Source organism: Falco cherrug, chromosome 11 (genome assembly GCF_023634085.1).
Source record: "Falco cherrug isolate bFalChe1 chromosome 11, bFalChe1.pri, whole genome shotgun sequence".
NCBI lineage: Eukaryota > Metazoa > Chordata > Aves > Falconiformes > Falconidae > Falco > Falco cherrug.
In genome coordinates, this window is record NC_073707.1 from 25,092,661 (window position 1) to 25,120,532 (window position 27,872).

The window sequence follows — 27,872 nt, forward strand, 5'->3', positions numbered from 1 at the left end:
ATCACGTTTGCTCTTCATCGGCAGAGCGCAAGGTAGGGCCTGGCCTGAGCACGCTACTAAAATGCAGTTTAATTACGACTGCAGCCTACATCCCTCTCGTTCTGCAGTGCCAAACTTTTTCTGTGCCGCAGGCGGCAGCGCGCTTCCAGCTGCAGCAGGGTGGGGAAGGGCTGCGAGCGGGGCGCAGCCGGCCGCGGGGTTGGAGATAACGGGGTAACGGCCCCCCGGCTGCTCCCGCCCGTTCCCTGCGCGCCCCCCTCCTTCCCCGCCAAGAAGCAAAACTCGCGGCCATCCGGGAAGCTCCGTGTGCCAGATCCAGGTTTTGCCGTGTTCTGGCTCCGGGACGCTCCAATTTTTTTTTTGTTTTTTTATGCTTACTAATTTTTTAATTTATTTTTTATTTTTAATCGCTGCAGTGGAAACCGCCAGCGCCCGCCGGGGCGGTGGGGCCGAGGGAGCGCAGTTCCCCCGGGACCCCGGCAGGGCTCCGCCCGCTGGCCGCGGCGCTCCGCGGGGCTCCGCGCGTTCCCTGGATGTTGCGCGCTCCCTCTGCGGATGGAGGGAGGGAGGAAGCGAAAGAGGGAGGGAGGAGAGAAGGAAAGAGGGAGGAGGGAAGGGGGGAGGGAGGCTAGGGCTGCCTCCGGGAGGCGGGGGAGGGCCGCCGGGGCCAGGGCCGCCAGGCGGGCAGGCCGGGGCGGCTGGCAGCGGGACGAGGCGAGGTGCAGCGAGGCCCGGCAGCGGGCGGCCCCGCTCCGCCCCGCCGCGCTCCCCGCCCGGCGGCCCCGCAGCCGCCGCCGCCCGGGCCCGGCCCGCCTCCCCCCAGCACCCCGCGAGGAACAGCTCCTTTGCAGTTGGCAGCACCGCATTAACACGGGGAGAGAGGCAGAGAGAGGCAGAACGGGAAAGAGAGGGAGGGAAGGAAGCAACCCAGATCACTGGGTTGCTGGAAGCAGTAAAGGAGCTCCCAGGACAAACTGAAGCTTTTGCAAAAAATAGCTCTTTCAGGGTTAGGCTTTTTTTTTTTTTTTTCCCCCCCCTCCTCTTTCTTTTAGTCAAGTGCAGAAGAGAAGTGCCCCCACCCCAGCGTCCACCCAATCTGTCGGCCTGAGGGGCACCTCAACCAGACAAAGCAGAATGTACCAGGGACACATGCAGGTAAGACGCTGCAAGCAGGCTGGAGAGGCAAAGCCCTCCGAGCGGCTCCGCCAAAACGTGATTCTGTGAAGTTTCTGTGGGTTGAGCGGAGGGGAGATGCCACCTTGGCACCGTGCAACAAGTGAACTGGTGCAATAGGATAGTGGCACTCCAGCTCGGGGCTGGAGGGAACAGCATGCCTGGGGCTACCTATGCTTGCGGGGGGAGAATGGAAAAGGGCTTCTATCAACTTTGTAACTAGGTGAAGTTTTGTGTGTATTTATTCTTTTGTTATGCCTGCTCACTCAAACAGATTCAAGGGAGCATTCCAGGGCAAACATTGTTATGGCATGCTTTAAGTGACACATGTCTCCTGCCACCCTCTTGATGCATCTCTTCCTGTATGTCAAGTGAAGGGCAAACAATAAGGGGAAAAACAGAGCCCTTGCTTTGCAAAATCTGCAAAGATTTCATGCCACACTAAAGCTGTCGATTTGCATAGTGTGTTCTGTTTAAAGGTGATGGATTTCTATTCTTCCCTCCCAACATGGGATAAGGATTGATTTTGCTAAGCCCCAGAATGACTTTGTAGAATGAATTCAAACACATGCCTAAGTGACTTCAACATTTTAGGCAGCAATCTTGTTTCATGATCCTATTGATCCACATCGCCGTAGTAGAAAATGCCTCTCCCTGATAAAAACATACTAGTGCCTTGGACGTGATGACTTTAACCTTGACTCCCGCTCTCCTTCACATGGCTCTTCCTTGGAAAGCCAAATCTGTTTTGAAGGAGGGGGAAATGCCAAAGTGGAGTAAAGCTTTACACTGATCTCCCAAATTCATTTCTTTGTTTTTGGACCCAATTAGGCTTTTTGTTCATTGCCAGGAATGATCAAATGCTTTTATCACGTACAGCGGCACCAGCCTGGCACGTAGTGTTGTTAGTACTAAGTCTGTTTACAGAGAAAGTACAGTTTTACTAAGTGTAAGCTGACCACATTTGTTTGGTGTGATTCTGCACAGCACTTAAAAATCTGCTGAATGGTCGTTGGGGATGTTAAACTTCAGTCAATGTCAAACACAGGGTTATGTACAGGATCTGTGAGTTAAGTGAGGATTCTGATTCAGCACTCCGCTTTCCAGAACTGAACGGTACCAGTTACTCTTTTATGTTTTTGTTATCTGATCTCAACAGTGATAAATAATGTGTCATAATATTGCTTGTGATAGGAGAGCAAACAGGTTTTAGCAAGAAATGTAGAAGTATACATATTACTATTTTTGATAATAAGTGTAAAGTATGCATTGTTTTGTGGTGACACGAAAACAATCCTGTAACTAATGATACTCAATTGGACATTGTCAAACAGGTATTTATACCCTTATGATAGCAGAAGTTCTTTGCTATGAGGTATATATTGCAAGGTTTCAACAAACATACAGCACTTTTTAAAAGGAAATGTAATGGAATATTGAGGTGTCTGGCAGCTCTATAAATTTTCTGAATCATTAAAAAGTTGAAATCAAAATTGCAATAGGAAAAACAGGTCAAAACATAAATATGTTGTGACTGATGTAATCTGATTTTTCTTTCAAATTATTTTTATTTTTCTAGCCCAATTTTAACCAAGTTATCTTTAAAAGTTTGCTGATATTGAGTATGCTTGTCATTGCTAAAAATAAAAACCCACCTGAGTGCATCAGCCAAACTTTTTTATATATTTCTGTCCTAACAGGAAGCATTAATGTTCTTCAGATAATGCCTAAAAAAGCCTAAAGCATTAGGAGAGATTTTCATGTTTACTATACCCTTAATTAAAGCCTTTATATGAGTCAGACAAAGACAATAAAGAGCTAATTTCTTTGCAATGAAATGGTCTACTGTAATGGTTATTAAACTATGTCAGAACAGAAACAATCAAAGTTACCCTACAAGTACCATAAAGACCAACATGCTAAAAAAAAAAAAAAAAAAAAAAAAAAAAAAAAAAAAAAAAGGTAGGCATATCTAAGCATTACAGGTCCTTTCTTACTATCTCCAAGACTTCTGATAAGATTCCTATGAACTTAGGGAAAACTATTGGCAATTACCTGCCAATATAAAATAAGGTGAACACAAAACCATCCAAACTTGGGTGCATTAAGTCAGGCACCTAAGTCAGTACCTGGACCCCTAAACAAAACCAATCATCTTTTAAAAGACACTGAGCACTCACAGAGTGCTTCCACTTCAAGTGAAACTGGAGTGTTTAGCTAGACCCTACCTGGGTACTTCAGCATCTAACTTTACAGATTCCAAATGCAAAATGTCAAGTGAAACTGGAGTGTTTAGCTAGACCCTACCTGGGTACTTCAGCATCTAACTTTACAGATTCCAAATGCAAAATGATGTGCCAATATATAATGCCTGATCCTACACTTCTTAAAGCAAAAGCTCTTCTGAAGCTACAGCAGTCAAACGCAGGATCTGATTTAGAATGCCAGTCATCATTTTTCTTTTTCCTAGTGTTTTGTTCTCAGATGTAAAAGTAAACTGCAGAAATAATTGCTTAGTCCAATTTAAAAGATGTTTACAGAGCCAATGTTTTACTAATAACCTGCTGTAACTCAGCTAATTCTTGGAAGACTTCTGAAAGGTGAGAACATTAACAACTGTAACAAAGTAATAAGCATAATTACAGAGATTGGAAATTTACCTATCTTGAATAGGCATCAAGCATTATCAGCTTCAGTGGAGAATTTCTGACTAAGCTAAATAAATTCTGCAAGTGTAGATGAAATACACTTTGCATTTAAGCACCGCTGAAGTCCGGAGCCTGAAGTACTTTACATCAGTCCGTAATATGTGTGTCTCTTCTTAATTTTTAGGTTATAGTACAGATGGGATTTTTTTTTTTTCCTGAATCCCAGAAAACCAGTTTATTCCAAAGACCTAGGTTTAGATTTTCCTCTTACTATTTTATAAATGCATCCTCACAACACAGAAATACTAGAAAGGTCCTAAGTTAAAATTCCAAAGACAGTTAAAATATATATATATATATCTCTAAAAAGGATGTGTGCTACTGGCTGAAACCACCATCCTTATATTTCCAGATACACTCTACAGGGCTAGATGTTACTTCTGCATTGCATGCTTTCACATAAATTACTAGGAGAAAGGTGAAGTGGCCTTCCACAGAGCGAGCAACACACAGAGAAATAGGATGCAGCAAAGTGCAGTGCTACAGGAGCTCTTTCAAAGCTATTTCACTATCATAATAAGCATAAGCATTTCATAGCCCTACTTACCAAGCTGGTTTACTCAGTAACTGTCTAAAACATAACAGGGACTGACACAGGTTCTAAGGCATGCAGCTACCTCCTGAAGCCTGAGCCTTTAAGGTGAGCTTTTTGCATGAGAAAGAACTTCAGATGAGATGCACAGCCTATTTGCCAACACACAGCTTTAGTTATGTAAGAAGTCCTGTTTAATTCAGTAAACTTAGGCTCCGACAGGATAATAACCGATGTATACAAGAGCGGGATTACACAGATATGGCAAAAGAACTGAGTCTAAATGCTAAAACCGTACAGTATTTCTCTCCTAGGACAATGCGTGCAATCCAATGTGAGCTGTTTTCCATCTTCAAGGAAACAGTAGCAGACCAGATGGAAGCAGAACACAAGCTGAGTTCATCCCACAGTCACTGTTCTAAGATGTCTATAATTTTAACAACCAACAATAAGATACTTCAAAGTTTTTACAGTATATCCACCTGGTACCAGTCCCTCCCACTGACTTTTATGAGAGTTCTATAAATGGCTGGAGGGTAAATTACAATCATAGGGTGGGCTTTTCAGCAGCATTTGGCTTCCTAGGAAATTCAAAATAAATACTTTCAAAACTGTTTGCCTTGATGCTGTATAGAGTCAGCTTTCTCCAGCACAAACGCTTGAACATAAGAAGTGCTTTGCCAAATGTTGGCATGGGATTTTATGTATGGCAGTATTATGTTTCAGGATGGCTTAATTTAGACAAAGCACAAATCTTGACCGCACATGGCTATCAGAGTTCCTCTGGCACTTTCTCGCAAGAACAGGCTTATTAGTCACGATGCCTTGGCCAAGTTCCAGATCAGATAGATAGTCTCTTAAACTTTTAATTGCATAGGCAATCAGCTTCATGCCCTTAATTGTTGTGTTGTCTTCTGTACTATTAAAGATATTTAACATTCTACCATTGGCATTTCATATTTACATGAAAGGATTCATATTAATTATTCACATTTCACTAAGATTTCAGTCATCAAACACATACCTATATGATTGTAGTGGGTCTACAGAAAAATAACTATGTACACATGAAAATTCTTGCAAGATGAAACCTCAAGGGCTTCACATGTTTTACTGGGCCTGAGAAGAGTTGCTAAATATTTTAGAAGTTATAAAAAACATTTTTGAACTGATTTCCCAACACTTAAGACAAAGCTAACTTACTGGGAGAAGTGAAGCAGAACTGCCTCGAGATTAGCTCCAGATGCAGCTTCTTTGCTTCTTTGGTAACCTATTAAAAACATTGTAATAGTGTTGGTTACACTGCCACCTAAAATACATAAAACCCAAGCTATTGATCAATTGGTAACAAAAAAAAGTAATCTCTGCCGTGCATTTTGTACCTGAATAAAACGGCCCACAAAGAATACACACAACATAGAACTGGATTCACTGCTAAATTGAATCTTTGCTCAGCTTTTAAGATCAACATAATAATGCTACAAAATTCTAAAAATCTGAGCACATAGCTGGAATGCTAACTGACCCCTAGTGATGTCTCCTAGCCTAGCTGAAATTCTATTATGATAAACTGGTAATTTTTCATTATTACTAGCATTTTCTAGAAGTACTCACAATGCAAGGGCAGTGTTTATGATGGTATGTTTTCCATTTTGTCTTGATATTTTCCAGTTATTCACTAGCAGCTTTTCAAGTTTTGAACAGCAGATTATGAACAGGCTTATAAATGAAACAAGCTAAAAATAATGAGCTCACTTTCATTGAAAGAAGTTCATTCAAAGAAAGTAGGTGATATACTGCTTTTGGCTAAGATGCATACTGAAACTACAAATTCTAAGTATGTGTAATGCTGGTATAGGGAAGCATTCCTTGAAGCTGTTAGGCAGTTTAACAAGAACATAGCAGAAAATCTTGCAAAGGCTTATAAACTCTTGGCACACCGTGTATTTTTTCCTGGATGCAAATTAAGAGGAACTCTTACTAACTAAATAAGGATCCATCCCTCTATTCTGGAATTAAATTCATTCAAAACATAGAAAAACAATAGTCCCTAGCACTGTCACTTATTTATATAAATATGTTGGTCTAAACCCAGTATACAGCTTTCATAAAAGAGGCACTGTTTACTCAAGAAATCATGCTGTATTTTTTAAAAAAATCTACAACCATTGTCACAATTTATGATGGCATGATGCAGTTGCTAGTTCTTTAAATTCACATCCAGAAACTTGGATTCTACCTCTATATTCATCATATAGTTTCAACAAGCCCAGTCACCTTTCCACACATCCATTTTGCCTCACCTACGTTGTCTACTTTGATTACCTAGCATGTATGCTAAACTTAAGTAGCAGTTACTTTATTTTTTTTAAATCGTGTTTTCAAATATCTTAAAATGTACCTGCACAACTACTAAAACCAAGGATTGGTGATCAATAGCAAAATACTCAGCTGCATTAAAACCTACAGAGAGAATCTATTTTGATTATTTAGCTTTTACTTGTCTAAAAGTTTAGGCTCACAGATGTTTGAAAACTAATTTGTTTCACGAGATACACTGTTAACATATCAGAGAGAGAAAAATGCAGGCTGGCAGTCTCAGAACGGAAGAATGTAGGTGAAACTCTATGCAAAGGAGGAGGCCACAAGCTAGATCAGGATGAAATTTCCAAGTAGGACAAGGTGCATGAAAGGATGGGAAAGAAAGTAACCACATACAGAAATTTAGAGTTTCCTTTAGGAAATGCAGTGTCATAAACATTAATCTGTAGAACATAACTCCTAATTTATAATAATATTTTTTCTAAGCAAGCTGATTCTCCAGAAACTTAAAAATAAAAAGTGTGTGTTAATGTCTAAACCAGGTCTGTTTAAAACCACCTATCAAGTTTAATTTGCTACTCTATTTTCAATAGTTAGAAATTAAAATGGTAAAAACATTGGCATAGTGCTTAGAATAATTCTGACTAGCTTTTTCTTCTTACATACCCAGCACAAGAAGTATCTACTACTTGTTTGTAACACAGAATGTAAGTTTGCAGAGTCTATTTCAGAAATAGCTGATACTGCAAAACTGAGAGAAGTAGTTGTCTTCGAAATCATGACATGTAAACTAGGAGGTGACTTTCTGTAGTAATGCATTTTCATCATTGCCCAGTAACATTACTAACAAAATGCCTAAGGATCATAAAGACCATATTCAGCAAATTCTTGTACCCAGTTACAATTATTCTGAAAAGTATGATATTTCATTGCTTTCTTTTCAGGCTTTTGAAATTCTGAGTCACTGGTACATGAGTTTCACTTCCAATGGTTTATTTGCATATAAATAAAGTAAATTCTAAAATATAAAGTAATTGAATCTTATTATACTGAATGGAAAAAAAACCCCACGTCTCATCAGGTTATCTATCCCCATGAATAGAAAACACAACCCAAAGTTTCAATTAGCCCCTGAATGTGATTTTTCCAAAGTTTGCACTATTAGTCACAAGTCTCAGCATTACTGCAGTTCCTCCCAAACATTTTTGATTAAACTTCTGTCAGGTTGAAATAATAGGTGTAAGCCCCAAGTTTCCTTCCTCCACTTCTCCATGGCCTACCAAGACACTCAGAAAGATTTGCCAGGGTTTCTTCTCTCACTCTGTCCCGTTTGTTCATTTTCTCTTCATCTGGGTTCAAAGGTTTTCTTGAAAATGTTTTGCCTCCTACCACATTTGCACTGCAGTTTCATTTATGCTGCCCACACTAGGGCAGCCAAGCTTACCCATGTCATGACCGCACATTGTGTGCAATGAGGTCTGAGTCGCCTCTCAGCAATGCTTGGTCACAAGACAGAAATGTTCCACAGTGAAGTTCACTCCCACAAGTAGAAAGCAGCAAACTGATGGCCGAGGACTTCACTACCAGCAGAGCTTACTACTCACAAACTAACTCTAAATTAGGAGACAGTAGGGGACCACTAAGAAAGGAAAGTAGCTGGCTTTAAAAGAGCAACCTGACTTTTTGCCTGCAGCCGCTACAACATGTTTATAGGGCAGATTACTGTTCATGAACTCTTTTTTCCTCACATGATTATCTATTTTGGCAATCTCTAGAGAAAAATGACCACACTACAGTCTTTGTGACTTTCTCTGTAAAATACAGGAACACTCTGCTGCCTCATGTTCACTTGTCTTAGAGCAGTCTGCTATCTTCTGGTAACTTGCCACTGTTAATTTCACATAGATTCCTTAAAACACCTCTTGTCCTAACACAGATGTTGTATGTAATACAAGTTAGATGAATACAAACATCTTTAGACAGCATTTTTCAATTAACATACAAAATAACAGCTATGCATTTAGAATCTGTCAGTATAATAACAAAAGCATATGTGATAAGGAATGTACTGTGCAATGAATTCAGACAATCTTTCTTGATTACATGACAGAAAACAGTCTTAATGAGATACATAAAATAAATTAAAACACTCTTATCTGCTGACATTTAGGAATGACAACTTCAGAATGATTTTCACATGCATTTATTTTAGGACCAGTCAAATTTTTCTTTTTATTTGTTCTTTCCCCACCCCACCCCCCACCTTAGACCAATCATTTGGATTTACAGACTAATTTTAAAAAGCTGAAGAAACAAACTTTAAAATTTGCCTTGCCAACATTGGAGCCAGTGGTATCTATCTTTACATGAATAAATATAAGTGGAAATTTTATCAATGGAAAGGAGAGAATAATTGTCTTCCAAGCCTTTTTCACGTTAATACCTGTTTTCCTAATGTAGGAATAAGCAAAGACTATAATAAATAGAAGCTTTTTTGAGTATTTTGAGTGTTATGTAAAACTGGGAGAAAACATCACACTTTTATGCAATAGTAATGTGTCAGAGCTTTTTAAAATCCAAAGGAGTATCCCCTAACAGGAAGATCTGAAAACAAGTCAGTATCTGTATATTTTACACAGTATTGCAGTCAATGTATTTTACACAGAAGAACAAATTAATATTTGTTCAATAAAATAGAAGGATGGTCTTAGTCTTCACTAAGGCCTTGGACACTGCTGTCATAGAAGTTATGACAGAAATGTCATAGAAGTGATTAGTGAAAGAATAACAAGTGTAGCTTGACATGTGTCTCAAAGTGACAAGTTATTTCTGCTGTCATTCACTGAAGTTTTGCAAGGAAGATAATTTTCCAGTTACAGACTTCAGATGCAGACAAGGTCTTTCATCTTTTGCTATTCATCATCTAACACTCCTTCTAAGAACCAGGACAATTTTAAGAAGGTTTTGAAAAAGAAATACAAGGAAGAATGTTAGATAAAAGAAAGGAGGAAAATAATGATACATACAGAGATGGACACATAATGATCCATAACAGAGAGAAATAAGGCAAAAAGCCAGAAACTAGGAAGGAAGGAAGTGCTCTTATTGTTCTGAACAGTAGAAAACATTGTTAGTATTACCACTGTACTTAATCTGAGTAATGTACACAATATGGCAAGGTATATAAAACCGTAAGGGATGCACAGGCTTGCCTGAAGAACAGAACAAAAGAATCTGAATTATTAGAAAACAGCTGGATAATAGACAGAAACCATGAAAGAACACTTATCCCTGGAGCACTCACAATAAAAGATTATGCACTTTTCAGGAAAGACAGAAAACCAAAGATGTTGGTCACATTAGGAACCTTGATCCCAAGAAAGTGGGGGAAAATTGTGAAAAGCTTCAGAACTAACATTTTAAATTGTTTAAATGTTAAGACAAAGCCAAGAGCACACAAGAAATGGGAAAATATACTCCTCAAAGGCAGAAAGAAAAACTGCAAAATGCCTTAAGTAAAGCTTATTTAGATCTTGAAAGCATATTAAAACAACTGTTGAAAGTTTTTCAGTTACATGATTAAGAAGGACAGGGAACCTAATTTATGGTGTAAACCCAAAATGGTTAGGAGAGTATGAATCCTGCAATTGCTACAAAAGGGTGAAACAAAGCTCATGCAGAGGTACGCTATTTAATCTCTTCCCCAAACTGATGATGGAACTAGTATATGATGGTGAAGACTTGGTAGCAAATATTTAAGCAGTCTAGTTATGAATCCAGAAAGGACAACAGAAAATATGTCAAAACTTAAGATAAGATGAGAAAAATGGTAGGACAACTAACAGCTCGGATACCCACACAGCTATCCATAATCTGAAAGGTTTTAGGGGACAGACTTTACGGAAAATTAAACAAACATAGACAGAAAAATGGAAAAAATGCTATTTTAATTTATCACGAGAAGATACTGTCAGGCTAACTTCATAGCAATTTCTGTTATCATAACTGGGTTTTTAGGCAAGAGAGATGTAACTGACTTGATCTATATCATCTTTGGTAAGCATTTGTTACAGCACCACAAAAGAAAAAAGAAATTACTAGTGAAACTGGAGCAAGTAAGGAATAGTAGAGAATCTGTAAAGAGGACAGGAAAGTAATTCACAGGGAAAGGAAAAATAGATCATTAAAGGAAGGACTGTCAGACTGAGGAAAGTTTAGTAGGGAGGGTCTTTGTGGGTGACTGTTGGAACTGATGTCTGATGTCTCATTCAGAAATGTACTAGAAACAGGAAGATGCTGACCACATTTGTTGATTACTCAATGCTGGGAAACACCATCAGTACTGATGAGTTTCATGTCACTATACAGAAGGAACTGTGTGAACTTCAACAATACAAATACAATTAAATGTAACAGTACAATATGACGTTGAACATCAATAACAAAAAATGCCCACCCTAAGCTGTAAACTATAACTTAGAAATTACTAAGAAATCCTTGCCCTAGGATGACAAGATGACTATCAATATGATGCAGTACTAGTTTTAGAAGAGTTTTTTTCCAGAATAGTCAGGAAAATATCAACGCCAGTTTACAATGCCACTGGCAGATTTTCAGTTGAGAATCTTGTACAGATCTGGTGAAGAGGAGGCATGGAAACAGGTCCGGAGAAGGAAGGGAAAGTCTATCTTACAAGAAGACACCAAAAGATTTTGGCTTCATTCGTTGAGCAAAATGACGGCTCAGCAGGGACATAATCAAAACATGTAAATGCATCAGGGAGATAAACAGCAGATATGGAAAAACCTAAATTAGCTAAGGACAAAACTGGCACAGGAACAAATGGATATTAATCGGCTGTGAATAAATTTAGGTTGGAAATCAGAAGAAGGTTTCTGATCATTAGAAGCAATCAAAACTTCCAGTAGCCTTCCAACTGGAACAATGGAGGCAAAAAACCCAATTACTTTAAAGATGAAACACAATCAATTTATGAAAGACTTTGTATGACATGCTGACTGCGACAGCAGAAGACTGAACCTCGATAACTTAGGAACACCACCTTCATCGTCTTCTGAAATTTCTCTGACTCCAGCAGAAACAAACCCTGACTCTTGTTCAGTAAGATCAAAATCCTCAACTTCAAGAAGTCAAAAGCCTTCCTATTATGGCTGGGGGGGGGGGGTTGATTGTCTTCGCAGCTTCAGTTCCCTCCCACTAAGATGCCGTACAAGGAATGACAAATTAGTCCTACTTCTCCTCCCATTGCCTAGTCCAAAATGTAATTTTGACTACTCTTAAAGCTGAGCTTTACAGTTTGAATACTCTCTGCCAGCTTCCTTATCGAGTCTCCCACTCAGCTGAACTGATAGTTTTGCTGCATATAAAACCTTAATAATCAGAGGAAATTTATTTCCCACATACAGCTAAACTCAACAGTTCACACTAGAAATGTTGAAGCTTTTCTCCATTTTGTATTCATATTCCTGCAAGCAGCCACAGAGTTTTTGAAATCACCAGCTATGTTGACACTGTGTAACAGTAAGCTTACGTTTATTTTAACGGACAAAGTGTATGTGCATGAGGTTCTAAAGCAGAACTGATCAGAACCACTAAGGATATTTTTTCCTTGACCTCAGCGAAGCCAGGGTATAGCTCTTTCTCCACAGTACCACCAGCTCGCTTTCCTCTCCTGAGCTTCAAAAATAAATGCAATGGTCATTATTTAGAGCATATGCTCTTAAATAGGAGAACTCAGTGCTCTGTTTGTAGTCCTAATTAGGAAAAACTACTGAACTCACTTTGGACCGTTCTCTTTGAAGGGACCATAAACCCACATTTTATAGTCAATCCTATGTCCCTGCTAGTAGGCTGAATCAGAAAATTATTTCTAGTTTAATTCAGGCTCATAAAACTACTTCACGATCTGATTGCTGGGGTTCCTGTCCCATCTCAGATCACAATGTCTATGATTTGCATCCCTTAATGTATCAGGCAGACAGATGTCCAAGAACACTCTATCACAACTTAATAATATCATTACTGCCTTGCAGCCCTTGGTCGCTAGCAATTGTTGTGCTGCAGTTTACTGAGCATTGTTCTGATCATTGAAATTTCAGAATTTCAGGAGTCATGCCAGCAAAGGGATTCCAAATAGGTGAGATCACTGGATAATAGCTACTCAAATATATGCAAAAACGTATTGCTAAATGTACTGAGCAAGGAAGTAGGATGGTCATTTGATGAGTTAAGTACTTTTTCCTGCCAGTACCTAACAAATGAACTCTTATTTCCATAGTGTTTGATAGGTGTCAAAGAGTAACAAAATGTCACTGCCTTTTTCTCATGTAGTCACTGGGAATTATCAGAAATAAAATTTCAAATAAAATTCCAAGTAATTAACTCGGACTCAAGCATCACAGAAAAAAACTACATTCAGGTTGTTGCATATATATTTTGTGTATTTGCTAAGCACCAAGCAAAGTAAATTTATGTGAATTTACAAAGAAGAGTATTTATTATTCCTCCTTGCACGCAAACTTGCTCAAGTTCCATCCTGTACAAGTGTAATTTGCAGAATTAGGGAGCAGAAGGATCACGTTACTGAAATGGCTAACCAGATATGATAACAGACTAGAAAGACTACCTATATCAAGACAAAGTTTGTCAAATGGCTAAAATGTACCTATGTACAGCATGTGCCCACTGGACAAATGCAACTGGCTGAAGAACTGCAAACAGAAAACACAGGAATAGTAAGATTTTTACTGATTTTGGTACAGCTCTGTTCATAAGGAAATAGAGCGCTTGGCTTACACTAATACACAATAAACAATCAACATTTATTTTCAAGTATGACAAGTTCAGTGCCTGCATGGTGCTTTTGATATATCACTGCTGACAGGCATTCTTTGATTTCTAGTCTTTCTTGCTAAATCATCAGTTCTAAAAATTAAAATCCTACCTAGCATTTCACTGCATAATCTTCTGGACAGTGGGTTGGAAAGGAGTGCAAAAGAGACACATTTACACTCCTCTACAAGTGGAAACTTAGCACTGTTAGTTTTTTCACTAGGACACTTCTGTAACACATTCTGGTTTATGTTTTATTTCGAAACCACTGAGATGATGGCTGGACTATGAACTGACAATTAAATACATACCTATCAAAGACCTGCTAATATTTTACAGAATACTAGTTTACTAGTCTGAGATAATTATGTGGCTATCCTTTTTTCATTTTTTTTATCCTTTAGAACTGACATATCTTGAAATGCAATAGAATCACTGCTTCACAGTTTATCTACACTTGTCATTTGTTTCTCCTCAACTAATTAAAACATTTTCATAAAGGACAGAAATATATTACAGACATTAATTAAATTCTTCTCTGACTTATATTTACAAGTTCTCACTAAATTCCAGAAGAAAGAGTTATTTACTGTATCTGGTTAGCATTTATTTCCCTCCAGTTTTCGTTTTGAGCAGTACATCAGAATTTGTGTTTATGGGTAGTAAAATAATTTCTGAAATTCCTGAAATATGAGAAGCATAATTTAAAACCAGAAAATTCATTACAGACTTCTGTCTTATGTCACCTTCTTGTGAATACTTATTACAGTATTGGCAGAGGATCATGGCACCATGTACTCATGTACTGCAAGATTCATTTAAAAAGATGCTACTCTATTTTCATCTACTCTCCATCCAGTGAAATCCTGGTTGCAGTAAAAGCAATAGCAAAGATACCATTAAGTTCAGCACAATCAGGATTTTGTTTAGAATCTTACACAGTAGGAAGGCATTGCTCCCTGTCTCAAAGTAGTCTTAAGAGGGATATCTTCATTCTGTGAACACAGAGAAATAACTAGTATAGAAGTAAGTGAAATTCTACTTTAGGGATTTGTACCCATTTACACTCAATTTGTATGTATTATATACTTTCTGCAGAAATAGTTGAAGGATTAAAATACCTATTGTACAATTTGAAGGGTTTTAAATATGATCTACTCTGTCTATACAAAAGGCAGGCTCCATTAATATTAGATCATTTCTTCCAATAGGTTAGATGAGAAAAGCAATCTACTACGCAATTTTTTTGCAACTGTTTACTGACTAGGTTTGAAAAAGGCAACACTTGGCTCAGATGTGAGGAGAAAGAAGTTCAGAGACCTGGCATAATCAGCCCTGTGTGAGATCAAAGAGCCTTCCTTACCTGAAGTTCAGTATGCGGGAAAAGTACTGGTAGGACAGTTACAGCAAGTGATGCTCATTTCCCCAGCAAAGATGAAATTCTCCCAGGTGTGCATGTGCAAGGTCTTAAATCCTTCACTGGAACAGCGCAAGATCCTACCTGCTGCTTACAAGCCATTTACACTAGACCAGCCTCCACCTGATTGTATTTTTTTATATAAATGCAAGTTCTGTCCAATAACTTTCCGGATCCACATCCGCAATAAAGTAGCCTCCGATGGTTATGGCAGTACTACAGAAGGATCTGGGGTTGGTTAAGTACCTGCTTTGCCATTGCCACAGATTTTCTATATGAACTTGGACAAGGCATTTATTGTCTATGTGCCTCTGTTCTCCGTCAGTGAGAAAGTAATAAAAGCACTTCCATCCTCACCGAGTGTTATCCAGATGTATTAAAACATACAGAAGGACATGTTCATGCAGTTATGGAGACCACTTTTCTCTCTAATTGCTAAGCTGACTTTTTATCCTGATTAAAAAAGTAATCTTAAAAATAACCTTTAGATTTGAAGCCAGGTTTTTTTTGCCAGATTTCACACAGGAAATTACAGTGTAACAGCATGCTACAGGATTCAGTGCCCTTCACATAACTGAACTAGTAAGAGCTGGAAGATGTATACAGATAAGGGAATCCCAAATATGAGAGGTTTCTCTTCAAAACATGGAAACCTGACCAAGTAAATTGAACTCTTCCTTCTGGGATATGGGTGATAAGACATGGGTAGAACAATGATTCATGTAGGAACAGAGGCAGATGAGTACTGCAATAAAAAAGGAACCATAACTGGATAAGAAAAACTAAAAATAACAAAGGATCTCTGAAGCAAAAGCCAGTCAGGAGCGCCCTGTCCAGCATCAGCACACAGCACTGGGCATGAAAGTCACACCATGGGAGTGGGGGCAGGATGGTGTGGTCGAACCCCCAGCCACAGGGAGTGAGGAGGAGAGGAATCTCAATCTCAGTGAGGTTCGGTACCTGAGCAGGGGGTCAGAGCTGTGAGTGGAGGTGGTTGAACATGTTTTTTAGCAGGTAGCGCTGGACCCCCCTGTGATTTTATCCATTGGTTCTATGAAACTGGAACAAATTTTTCATACCACAGTATCCAAATCTAATCCCAGCTATGTCTGGCTAATTACTTGTAATGCAATTAATTCAATACATTACTTCATAACTGTTGTATACTTGAAATCTGTAATACAAGAAATATGATAAATGGAACAACACTGTGAGCCCAATCTTGATTTCCACAAACCAGTTTGCTGAACTGGAGCACACTAACAAATTATATGGTCTTCAGGAACAAGCCAACATTGCTTACTTTTGTCAGAAAAAGTCTTGTTTCTCTGTTGCTTACAGTAAAAGATTATTCTGGTTTCTTCTTTTTTCACATATAATACAGAAAAATAACAATGCAGTGCACCTAGTTTTTCTAAACAAGATGATTTGGTTTCAGGGTGGCTTTCTAAGTCTAATAACACATAATATGATACAAGAGGACAAGGAACAGACTGGTGTTGAGCAATGGGATGCAAAAAAACCAGCTACTGTGCAGACGTATTTTCAAAGTGACTTTTCAAGATGCAGAGTTGTGAAAAGGTATGAAGCAGAAGAGTTTATTCAAAGCAGCAGAACCAGTTTAAGTAGTTCTGAGTAAAGGGCCATAAGGTGAGTGCACTGTTAGAAAAAATGGACCACACCACTTGGAAGCGTGAAGGGTCTCCTAACACAGTAATTAGCACACATATCAATCTGAAATTTTGAATAATATCATAAGATAACATCTCAGACTGATACCCGATGAAAGAGTTAAAAGCCTCAGAAAGAGGCCTTTTCTAGACAGTTAAGATATTTAACCAAAGTTAAGATCCTTTGGTCTTCCTATCTAAACCCAGGTGAAACACTGTAGTGAACACTGGAATTTAAGATTAACACCTTATATCACCTGCAGCACACCCTTGGCCATGTGGTTCTTAGTCTGTTAGTGTTAAGTACAGCCATGAGAGTGGGCCATCCAGTTAAGATGCCTATGAGACACACAGCCCCAGCTGTTAGAGCACTTCTACAGGAGAAGGAATATGCCAAAGGTGTCCTAAATACCACTGTGGTCACCAGTTGCTTTAACATTCTATCTCTACAGAAAGAGACTGCAACTTCATAACTGATATCTGCCCCATGGGTAGAGGAGGGTATGTACATTCCCTTCCACCCTCATTCCTTAAGCTATGCTAGGAAAGACAGTTTCAACAAAACCTGCTGTTAAGGGCCATAGCTTTTGCTTTCAGTAGTTCTCAGTTTTGAATGCAGTTCTTTGTCATTAGACTACATGAGCTGTAGGCTACTGCTTGTAGAATCACAGACCAGCTCTCCAGGGAAGATCACCAACCTCTTGAAAAAGTTAATAAGGAAAGATACCTAGGGATTCCTGTTTAGAAAGAGGAAGGAGTCCTGACTCCTATTCTCTCTTACACTGCACTGCCTTTAGAGCAATTACTACTAATGATCATACTAAAAATTATACGTAGTCAATCTTAAGAGACGGAAAATAGAATAAAATCAGGTAGATTTTGAGTTGAATGGAACAGATCCCTGCAAGTTGCTGAGCTATACACCCCTCTGACATCTGCAGAGACCCCTTAGGTTCAAAGGATGACGCAGGCGCAATTAGAAGAGAACCTGATACTAGAAACAACAGCTAAATAACATAATGTGATTCATTAATATTGAGAAACTATTTAGCAATTAAAGATAAATTTCACCAAATGCTGAAGTACAGAACATGCTGAAAACATACAGAAACCATTAAACCAAATCATTTTAGAAAAAAAAGAAAGAAAGAAAAAAAACAAAAACCCCAAACAAAATAACAGAGGACACTGCTGCTGGCTAGGTATTTGTTAATTTTTAATGTGAATTTATTGCATATGTAAGTGATTGAATTAGTAGCATTGACAGGAACCCAGGCACAGTAAAAGCTTCCTGATACTGACACAGCACTGCTCAAGCTGTACAGTCCTGACCATTAGCAATGCCGCTATTGAAGCCCTCAGCCTTTCTCTCAAACAGTCTGCAGAGCACACTGGAACTGGACTGAGCAAGGTGTTGTTTCTGCGATGTGAATTCGCAGACTTTCATAACAAAGACTAGGATGAGACCACTACACTTTTTTAGATTAATGACCTCATTTGGACTCTGATGCCAGGCTCCAGGGAAGAAAGTCCAGTGCAAGCTAATATCATGCTACCAAAATACTGCAAGGTAAGTTTGGGGGAAAAAATGTTTAGAGGTTTTTGTATTTTGTGGTAAAGAGGCAAAAAATGCAAAAGGGAGTCAGAAACACCAGCTTGCAGAAGAGGCTCTAAGGTACAGAAATCAGAATGATTTCTCACCTTTAAGAAAAGAGGGTCATTTCCAGACACTCAGAGGCTGAGCAGTGAAATCTGGATCTTCTATCAACCACAGAGCAATAGATTGTTTCAGAACAGTGAGGCTTTGAGAGGAAACTAGGGGAATGTAAACTGCATATCTAATAATTTAAGCATGCAAGTCTATTGCCAAGTATTACCAGCTAAAAGGCATATAGATATCATGGCTGTTATGAAGTCCTTAGGGAGGCTCATAACCTTTTGGGAACACTTTCCTCCTTCCTTACAACATATTAACCTTTTGACCATGTTGGTGCTTGGATCTACGTAAAGAAATCGTACACACAGACAGTAATAGTTGGGGAACAGTAGAAACAAAACTGTGCAAAACATCAGGGATGCAGGATGTTTTGTGAATTCTGTATGAAAACCTCATATCCAAGAATAGATACAAATCTAAAAAAAAAAAAAAGAAAAAAGTATTTCAGATGCATTATAAATGAGATGAGCAGCCACAGGGAAACATTTCATTGCTGTCTTATAAACTGTATTCCTGTAGTGTCAGATTGTGACAATTTATAAGAACATAATATGAGCTTTTTCTAAGAGTAACACTGCTGGATTTAATGGTGCTGCTAATGGAGTAAGATTTTTTTCTTGGACTAAGGGTGCCATAAACCAGCCCTCAGTCACCACTTCCTGTTTATTTCTTGTGGTTTATTCTCTAAAGCGAACATGTATTCCTCTCGCTTGAAACTTCTGCTTGTCACCAAAAAAATCATTGCTTAATGTTCTCCTTTTCACACCATTCATCTGCATGGAAGGCATTTCTTTTTAAGTGAATCATTTTACGTGTAGAAGAGTGAAAGAATTATTGTTCTCTGATTATAAGTGAAGCTCTACCACTCTGCTAATGTGTTTTTTTTTCTGTAGGTCCAGACTGTCTCTTCTAAAATTTCATTTAGATATAATTTGTAATTAATTTGAATAATTTTAGTCACTTAGTAAAGTTACTTCAGTATTTCCCTTTTTATTGAAAGTTACTGCAATGCTGCAAGCAAGGTATTTTATTTGATAAATTTCTGCATGGCTGATCCCAAAGGAGAGAAGACAAAACACAAAAAAGGCCCAGATTAAATTCTAATCCAATTTAACAACAGCTGTAAGGAAAATGAGGAAATATTAGTTACTCTAGAACCCCCATCTCATGGTAACATAACAAATGAAGCTGACCATCCAGAAATTTTAACTACTTTAAGTTTTCACAGATAAATAACTGTTCTGTGAGCAACTACAGAAAAAAACAGGCAGAAGCTCCCACTGAATGACAACATTATACCAGTGACAAGATTAATGAGCTAGGGTTGAGATACATGTTAGAAACATCCACAGAGATGCACAACTAATAGTAGAATTCGCAAATGTTTTTGACATTCAGACCACACTTGCAGTTACAAACAAGTGTTCTAACACAGAGTCTAGAAGGATCCATTTATTGTTATCTCATATGGACTGTAACATAATACAGGCTGATGAGTTTCGCACACCTATTTGATCTTCAAGATTATAGTTTGAATGAGAACAGCATATACTCTGGGCAAGCATCTAGTTTAAGTTTAAAAACTTGAAGCGATGGGAAATCTACTATCATTTGCTCAAAATGTTCCAGTAGTCATTCTCCAGATTGCTTCAAGTATTCTCAGAAATACTAGCAACGTATTATAACATTTCTTTCATACACCCAGAGAATATATTAGAAACCATCTTAAAAAAACATAATAAAGCAGATAATATTTTTAGAATTAACCCATAAAATGAATTATAATAAGAAAGTTTGAAATTATATTTATAGGCATGGACAGCGCATCTAACTCAGGACCTGCGTAAATAAGGACATGAAAGCCTCAGTTAAGAGTTTCTATCTTCTTGCTCCTAAGAGAGAATTTCAATTCACTTACAGTGGACAAAAGTGGCAGTTGGAGGAGTAAGAGGAATAACCCTCAAGGCAGCAGCCACCTTTTGCTATATATGGCACAAAATGATCTTACAGTGCCAAAGTTTCCATTGCCTTTGCACCAACCAGGATTTCACCTCTAGTCTTGTAGGAGGACACTGTGATCAACTTTTCAAAAATGCCTGGGTCAAGAAACAGGAAGGCTGCTTTGTAGAGTGAACTTAAAATCCATTCACATGTATATGTCAGGAGTGTGTATTCCTGTATATTATAGTACGCAAAACGTAGTCTACCTACTCTGAGGTAATTTAATCATACTTCTATTTTAGAATTTTCTCAGAAAGTTCCTGGCAACAAGAGTTTTTACAGTCCAATTAACAGAATAGGGAGTGACAGTCTCCAAGTCTGAAAACAATTCTCACTAACAATAATCTGGACAAGGAACTCCTCTCTTCCGTATACATGGAAAGGAAACACAGTTATTCAACCAGTTGCAAAAAAACCTGAAAGAACCATTTTTATTCACACTCAAAATGGAAGCAAAAGACAAAGGAGTTTGAACTTGTCAGGAAAATAGATTAGTGTAAATCCTAACTTGTCAAGAATAATAATTAATATTTAAAGATAATAAACCATAGCTGGAGACAACCCTCTCACAAACAGAATGCTAGAAGCCAAGAAAAGACCAGAGGAAAGCTGAAAGGGCAAACTGCATTGTGCTAGTAAATCAAAGTAACAATAAACACAGGTCAGAACACAAATGCATTGACTCTACTACTAACTTCTTACTTCCCTATTCAGTGGAAAGGAAAAATACTACAGGCAGTACCACCCGCCCCCACTGCTTATCATTTATGCTAACCAAGACAATACCACCAACACTATTCCATGCTTTCTAATTACATTCACTGGATTAATTTCTGTCCTGTTACCTCCATGACAACATTAATTTCTTGCATTAATTCCCTTCTCCCCATCTATTAACGTAAATAGTAATCATTTCTGTGCAAGTAATACCAAAATGAAGTGCACTGATTTGGAAATGTACTGTGTACAAGTAAAACAGAAATGGAGTGAAACATTTACCTGAACTAGTCAGTCAGGAAATATTAAATTACAGAAGCATATATATTTTGGACAGTATGATATTTAGTTTCTTTCACATAAATTATTCAGTATCATTAATTAAAACCAAAATACATCTACCATCTATTTTTTAATGCTGGATTAGGATTGAAAGGATGTTTTCACTATTCCCTCATGACAATACACAGGCAAAAAAAAAAAAAAAATCCCTCCATAGGGACTTGGTAGTTGAATCAACTTGTTTATGAAGGAAGTTTGTTTCATTTAGAACAGCCCCAGCAGACCTCAGGTAGTGCAGCAAATCTCTACCTGGATGCTGTCAGCCTTACTTAGCTAAAGCAGCTCCTCACCTGGAATTTATAAATTTTTGACCAATATTTTTTTCTCTCCCACTTTAATTGTGTTTATCCAGCAGCAAAAGTTGATATTTAATAATTCACTGGCAAGATTATGTGCCTGTACCTTTCCCTTGCAGCTGCATTTACTCAAAACAAAGCTATTCATGTAAGCCTTAATCAAGACACATCATTCTACCACACAGTGTGTGCACAAATCTACTTGGATCCCTTCAGCTGGGAACACCAGCAGTGAAGCCCCAAACTAGCAGGGCACGTTAAGTGGCAGGGCAAACCACTCTCGTTGCAATGGGGCATCAGTGTCACGTTTAGCTGATTTAAAAGTCACCTGGAGTCCCTAAGCACTCGGCAAAAGCCGTGTTGTTTCTTCTGTGCCTGGGGAGTCACTGGAAGGGAAGGGCGAACGCCCGAGGAGCCTGGCCTCCACGTTTCTCCTCACAGCGTTTGCCGCCCGTTCTGAAAGGTGGGGCCACAGAGGCACCACAGGCACCTCTGATTGGCTCAGAGGGACCAGAGGCTCCCCTGATTGGTTCTGCTGTTGCCAGGGCCATTGAGGAGCCAGCTAAAACCAGCTGAAACCAGCTGTGACTGGCCCAGGGCAGCCCCCAGCCTCCTCCCGCGGCAGCCAGCCCTGCGCTACCAGAGCCTGGCCCTTATAGCCAACCCGTGGAGACAGAGGCTTACCATTTTTTTCAGGGTACAGCTCTTCCTAACCTGACGCTGCACAGGCAGGGTCGGGGGTAAGGCTTTGTCCTGCGCTGTAACTGCTCCCCGCTGGGACCGCAGCTGCAGGCCACGGGGGCGCTTCTCCATGGGGAGAGCACCGTCAGTTCTTAGCTGGGAATTCCCAGGAAAAGACACCTCTTTCTTTTTTAAAGCTTACTTGATTGCAATTAGGCATTAAATTACAGTTAAAACTACTGGAATCAATCAATCAAAAGAAATTATCAATAACTACACAGTGCTAAGAATCTTCCTTAACTGAAGCCTATCTCCAGAATACCATCCATATGTATTATTTAAATAACATTTTGACAATCCAACATACCAAGTTATACTGAAAAGTTTTCACAGAAGCTGAATGTGATACATGAATAACACTGACAGCATCTGAGGTACCTGTGATTCCCCCACGTCAGACTCGTGGGATTCTGCCACCCTACCCCATGTAACTCAATTAAAGCTAACTTCATATGGGTGCATACAAGTTAACAAGCTGCAGTCGCACTTTTGAAAAAGGAAGACATCACTTTACTGAGTCATGGTACACATTCTTTTAATTACTTTTACTCCCCTTTCACTCCATCACCTCCCACAAAAAGCAATGCTTAAAGTGCTTTCTGCATGAAGAGTGGCTATGAGCTGAAGTTAATTCAGAGCCTGAGACTTACCAATACCTCAAACAGTGACAATCAAGTACAAAAAAACAAACTTCCAAAAGCTCCAAGAATATAGCTTGAACATCCTACCATGAGACAGACTCTTTTAGCTTCTGACTTGATATTGCAGATTCTATATATGTTGTGCTGCAAGCACGAAAAACCCCCACAACCATACAATGGTCAGATGCCAAAAGACAGCCATTTTTAAAAACATGTAAACACTTAACAGTAAACTCTTGCCAATATATTGTAGGAATTTTCAGGTAGTCAGCGTCTATCTGCACATCCGAGCCTGTGACAATGAGCGGGCAATGCCACAACTGCTGTGGTTCACACTACAGAGGCTGTACCATTCTGTAACTTCTTAAAATAAAGCTGTATATATTTTATCAAGGCACCTGAACTTCAGATTGCCATACTGAACGATTTCTCACTTCATCTAAATTACAAAACGTATTTGAAAATAAAGTTTTCCTGTAAAACTGGCATTTATGGCCTAATTACTGCACAAGATAATGGGAGCCTTGTGGGAAATAAAGCTATTTGTGTAAGATGAGGGACCTTTTCCAAACAATTTACTTTTGAACATACCCAGTTCTATAGCCATATTTACTTGGAAAAGCTGGTTTTAACTATGTGACTACTACTCTCAGATGGTAGATTTAAGAATTAATATTACAAAATCAATCAACACCTGATTCCACAAGTGTTTTAGATCTTTAGTATATACAGGAAATAAAGAATTTAACTCTTCTAAATAGGCAACTTGTATAATTAGCACTTCAGGCAGAGACATGAAGGATTAGGCTGAATCATTTGGAGGGTCATAGAAAGAGACTGTAAAAAAATTTCCATTCTGACTTCCTACCAGACTTATAACGAAAAAAAATATTTTGTGATATTGTGAAAACTGGTAGAACCGTAACCTTTACATAATAACAACACTCTTGTCCTCAGAAAATCAATAGCTGTGTCTTCACTACATCTAATCACTAAGGCTAAAAAACTAAATGCATTTTGGCAAAACAAGATTTTATTTATATACATATTTTTATATAAATTAAAGGACATACATGACATTAATGCAAAGTTGCCAGTAAACACTAGAATATAATTTTTAAAGAAATTCTAAAAATTCTTGCTCTATGTGTTTGGACTTCAATATTTTCTTAATAACCCCTCTGTCTTTAATATGAAGCTTAGTGCCATGCTGGAAACCTTCCCATACAGACCACAGAGTTAGCAAATCAACAATAAACATTTCACACCAATATTTATTGGTATGTTGTCAGCCCTGCACATACCAAAGATCTTTTATTAGGATTACAAGGTATTTGGAAAGTACCAGCACTCTGGAGGATGTTACTGGACACATGGTTCACTGTGCCTATACAGTCCTCTGTTTTCTGAGGTTTTCCATGCCTCAGTTTCTCTCTTTATAAAAATACTTAGGGACAGTACCAACCTACCTTACAGGGATCTACCATGTGGTTAAATTCACGGATCCCTGTCAAGTTCTTCTAGATCCTTGGATAAAAAATCCAAGTGAAACAGGGAAATGGTACTGGAATAAGTATTGGCAAATAAGGTGTTCTAAACTAAGGCAGAAAACATAGTAGCTTCCCAAAAAGCAGGCAGGGGAAAAGGAGGCTATCCTCTTCTTATATGCAAAATGCACTTATATTTTTTAATATGATTTTAATTAAAGTTAAAATGAGACTCTACATAGCTTTAAATGAAATTTCTATCACCTTTTCCCATTTTCCTCGCTTTTATGTTATCATTTACAATGCTTTTCTGACCTATCATGAAGCCTTTCATCTGAGAATTAACTTTCTTAACTCCATTCCCTGCCTTCCAAACCTACACAAAAATGCTGAAATTACCTGCCTGCCTGATTGTTCTAACCACATTATTTTTTTCTTCTTGGAAGTCTTTCCATCATGACAAGTTTAACCACTCTGCTTAATGCATATGTATGCAAATGAGATCAAGACAAAGTTCTAAACTGTCCGGTCAGTGTGGAATCATGCTCAGAAAACAATTCAGACCTGCCATCACACATTTTGTCCATCACTGTCCCATTGTAAACATATAATTCTTTTAGCGTTGCATTTAAATGCCATGGCATTTTAATGTACAGTGAACTTTCAGACTCCTTCATACCAGGCCTTTGTTTGATATAATCTGGATCTTGAAATACTGGGAATTGTTAACTACTGTAACACAGCAAGTTTGTGCTGTTTTTTTGAGGCATAGGACAGGAAATATTAACTCTGCATCATTAAAAATTATTCTGTACATCCATAGCCTAAGTCCAAGCAGAACATATACATACACTAAGAAAAATCTATTGTTTCAGCACATCCACAGAGTTGTGTGGGAAAACAGCATAACCTGTTCAAAACCAGCTCACATCAGCACTTTCTGCAGTATGACCTAGCTACTCCATCTTATTGAGCTTCAGTGTGTTTTGTTGGCTGGCAGTAGTGAGCAAAGAGATACTGAGAGAGAGAGACAAAATGAAAGTTTGAGTAATACATTAGCTGGAAAAAGCAACAATGAGAATCTCTTAATCTAACTATTTCTCCCAAACTTGCAGGAACCCACCAGTTAACTGCAAAAGCTTGCACATTTTCCACACATACTTGCAAGAAAAATTAAGTTGCGTAAGATTTAGTGTCTTTTAAAAAACACATGGGGAGTCTCAATCTAGAATTTAAATTGTAAGGAAATTACTGCAAAACTTCACCATAGCTGATAGATTTATACAAGTTGACCTGGATACACTAACGCGTGGTCTCTCCACATTTTTTGGGGGACTCAGGCCCTTGGATAATGAGAAGAAAGTCCTCACTGGTTCTGTTTTTCTGTAGGTATGCTATAAATACGAGTTTTCAGTGCCTTTAATTCTTCCATTTTTACCAGTTTCCCCATAGTGACTTAGAAAAGAATGACAAATATGCACCAAATACATATACCATCTCAGTCATATGCAGGCAGGGAGGTGCAAGTGTCACGGTGGTCAAAGAACTCTGCCTTAAAATACTCGTTGGAATAAGGGGTGAATGGCAGAAGTGGGATCCCAGCTCTTGTTAGGGGCTGGTATGCAATCACCCAGCCACACTGAGGTTGCAGCAGAAACAAGCGTTGTACCTACTGCCTTCCTTACATACACAGTGGCTTTATCAGTATAATATTTTAAAGCAATTCTAACATTTCCAGAATGTAACTGGAAGTTGGGGCAGTTAATTTTATCTCCATCTTGTAAATGGTAAAGAATGAAGTCACTTTTCAATTGTCCATGGCAGACTGGAAGTTAAAGTGAAGCAGAATTTGTATACCTAGATTTCAGTATCTAAATTAGCTTCCTAGGTGTCTCTGAAATCAGCAGGCTCCCTGTGAGAGCAAACGCAGGCTGTCCCCCTTACTGAATCAGTTAAGACAAGTGCTTCATGGTGGGTTACCTGAAAAGCCACCCACAGACTCCAGAATCCCACTCAGTAGTGCCACCTTTTTTCTTCATTCAGTTCTTTCCCTATTCCAAGACTCAGTGCCTGAAGGAAACACATTATTTGAAATTCCTGCAAGCCCGTGCCATATGCGTATGAGGCTGATATACTGAAAACTGTCCTTCTGAAGTCCCCCACGAAGCAACAACAATTTGTCTGACACAAATTCATGCTTTTAGAGCACAACTAGAACACAAACCAATTTGCAGTCAGCAATTTTAATCAAATGAACAAGTTACATTTTCTATCGCAAATCTTAACATTGACGCCTCTTCATTCTGAAGCTCCAGTATAATGCAATTGTACCAGAAATCATTATGAAACACGCTGTCTGTCTGCTTTAAAATTAGTTCATACACAAAAAGCAAAAGCCATGGAGAGTAATCCTGAGCTGCTAGCAGAGGAATTATCATAACATGCAGCTTTTTTCACACCTCACATCTAGGAAGCAGTTATGTTACAGTAGCCTCAAAGAGCTTTCAAGTTTCCTTTTCCAAAATATAGCTTCTTTTTAGAATAACTCCTCATACATTGCTATCAACCTACAGGCAGCTATCCTGAGCACAAAGTCTGAGAAATTAAGCTAAATGCTGTTACCCTACAGGTTACGTTTATCCTAGTAAAAGGTCAGGGAAAGTTCCTGGGCACTGAACTGTGATCAACTTTACTGTTAGACTTTCATAACGGTCCCTGATATGCTTTTTGCCTATGTTAACTTGCAATCTTCCAAACAATTCCCAGGTGTGATTCAGGAAGTGACAGGGGACAGTGACATTTCCAGTGGCAGTCTGGTTGCACAGTACCTTCACGGGAGGGTAAGAGTCTTGGTGGTATGGACGTCACTTGTTCTATGCCAGTTAGGTTCAACAAGGAGAAATGGACCTAGGTACGTTTAACTTCTTAGTATAGATGTAACCAGAGGAACTAAGGAACCCTCGATTTCTTCCACTGCAGAGTAAGTCCAAACAGCACATACTCCATGAAAGGAACTGCTTTTGGCTCCAAATACTCACACCTCTGTCCTACATCCAACTGTTCTGCTTTCAGCAGAAATGCAGACTTCACACGTTGGTTTTGTACAGACTGGTCCCAGCAATATGGCACATACAGCTTTCAGCTGTGAAAGAGACCACTATGATCATTAATCTGATCTTCAGTAATGCAGACCAAAGAATATGACACTAATTCCTCAGTCAAGTCCATTAGACTGTTCAGGATACATCTTCTCGGA

At 38.7% G+C, this 27,872-nt stretch overlaps 1 protein-coding gene across 1 annotated transcript in view; it reads left to right on the forward strand.

Moving 5' to 3' along the window:
• Positions 1–1,052: 1,052 nt before the first annotated feature.
• PEX5L (peroxisomal biogenesis factor 5 like) overlaps positions 1,053–27,872 on the forward strand; it is a 117,021-nt gene continuing 90,201 nt past the window's right edge. The window contains exon 1 of the mRNA XM_014282396.3: positions 1,053–1,155. Coding sequence (XP_014137871.2) covers positions 1,135–1,155 — 21 coding nt within the window. The 5' untranslated portion in view covers positions 1,053–1,134. The remainder of the gene's footprint in view (positions 1,156–27,872) is intronic.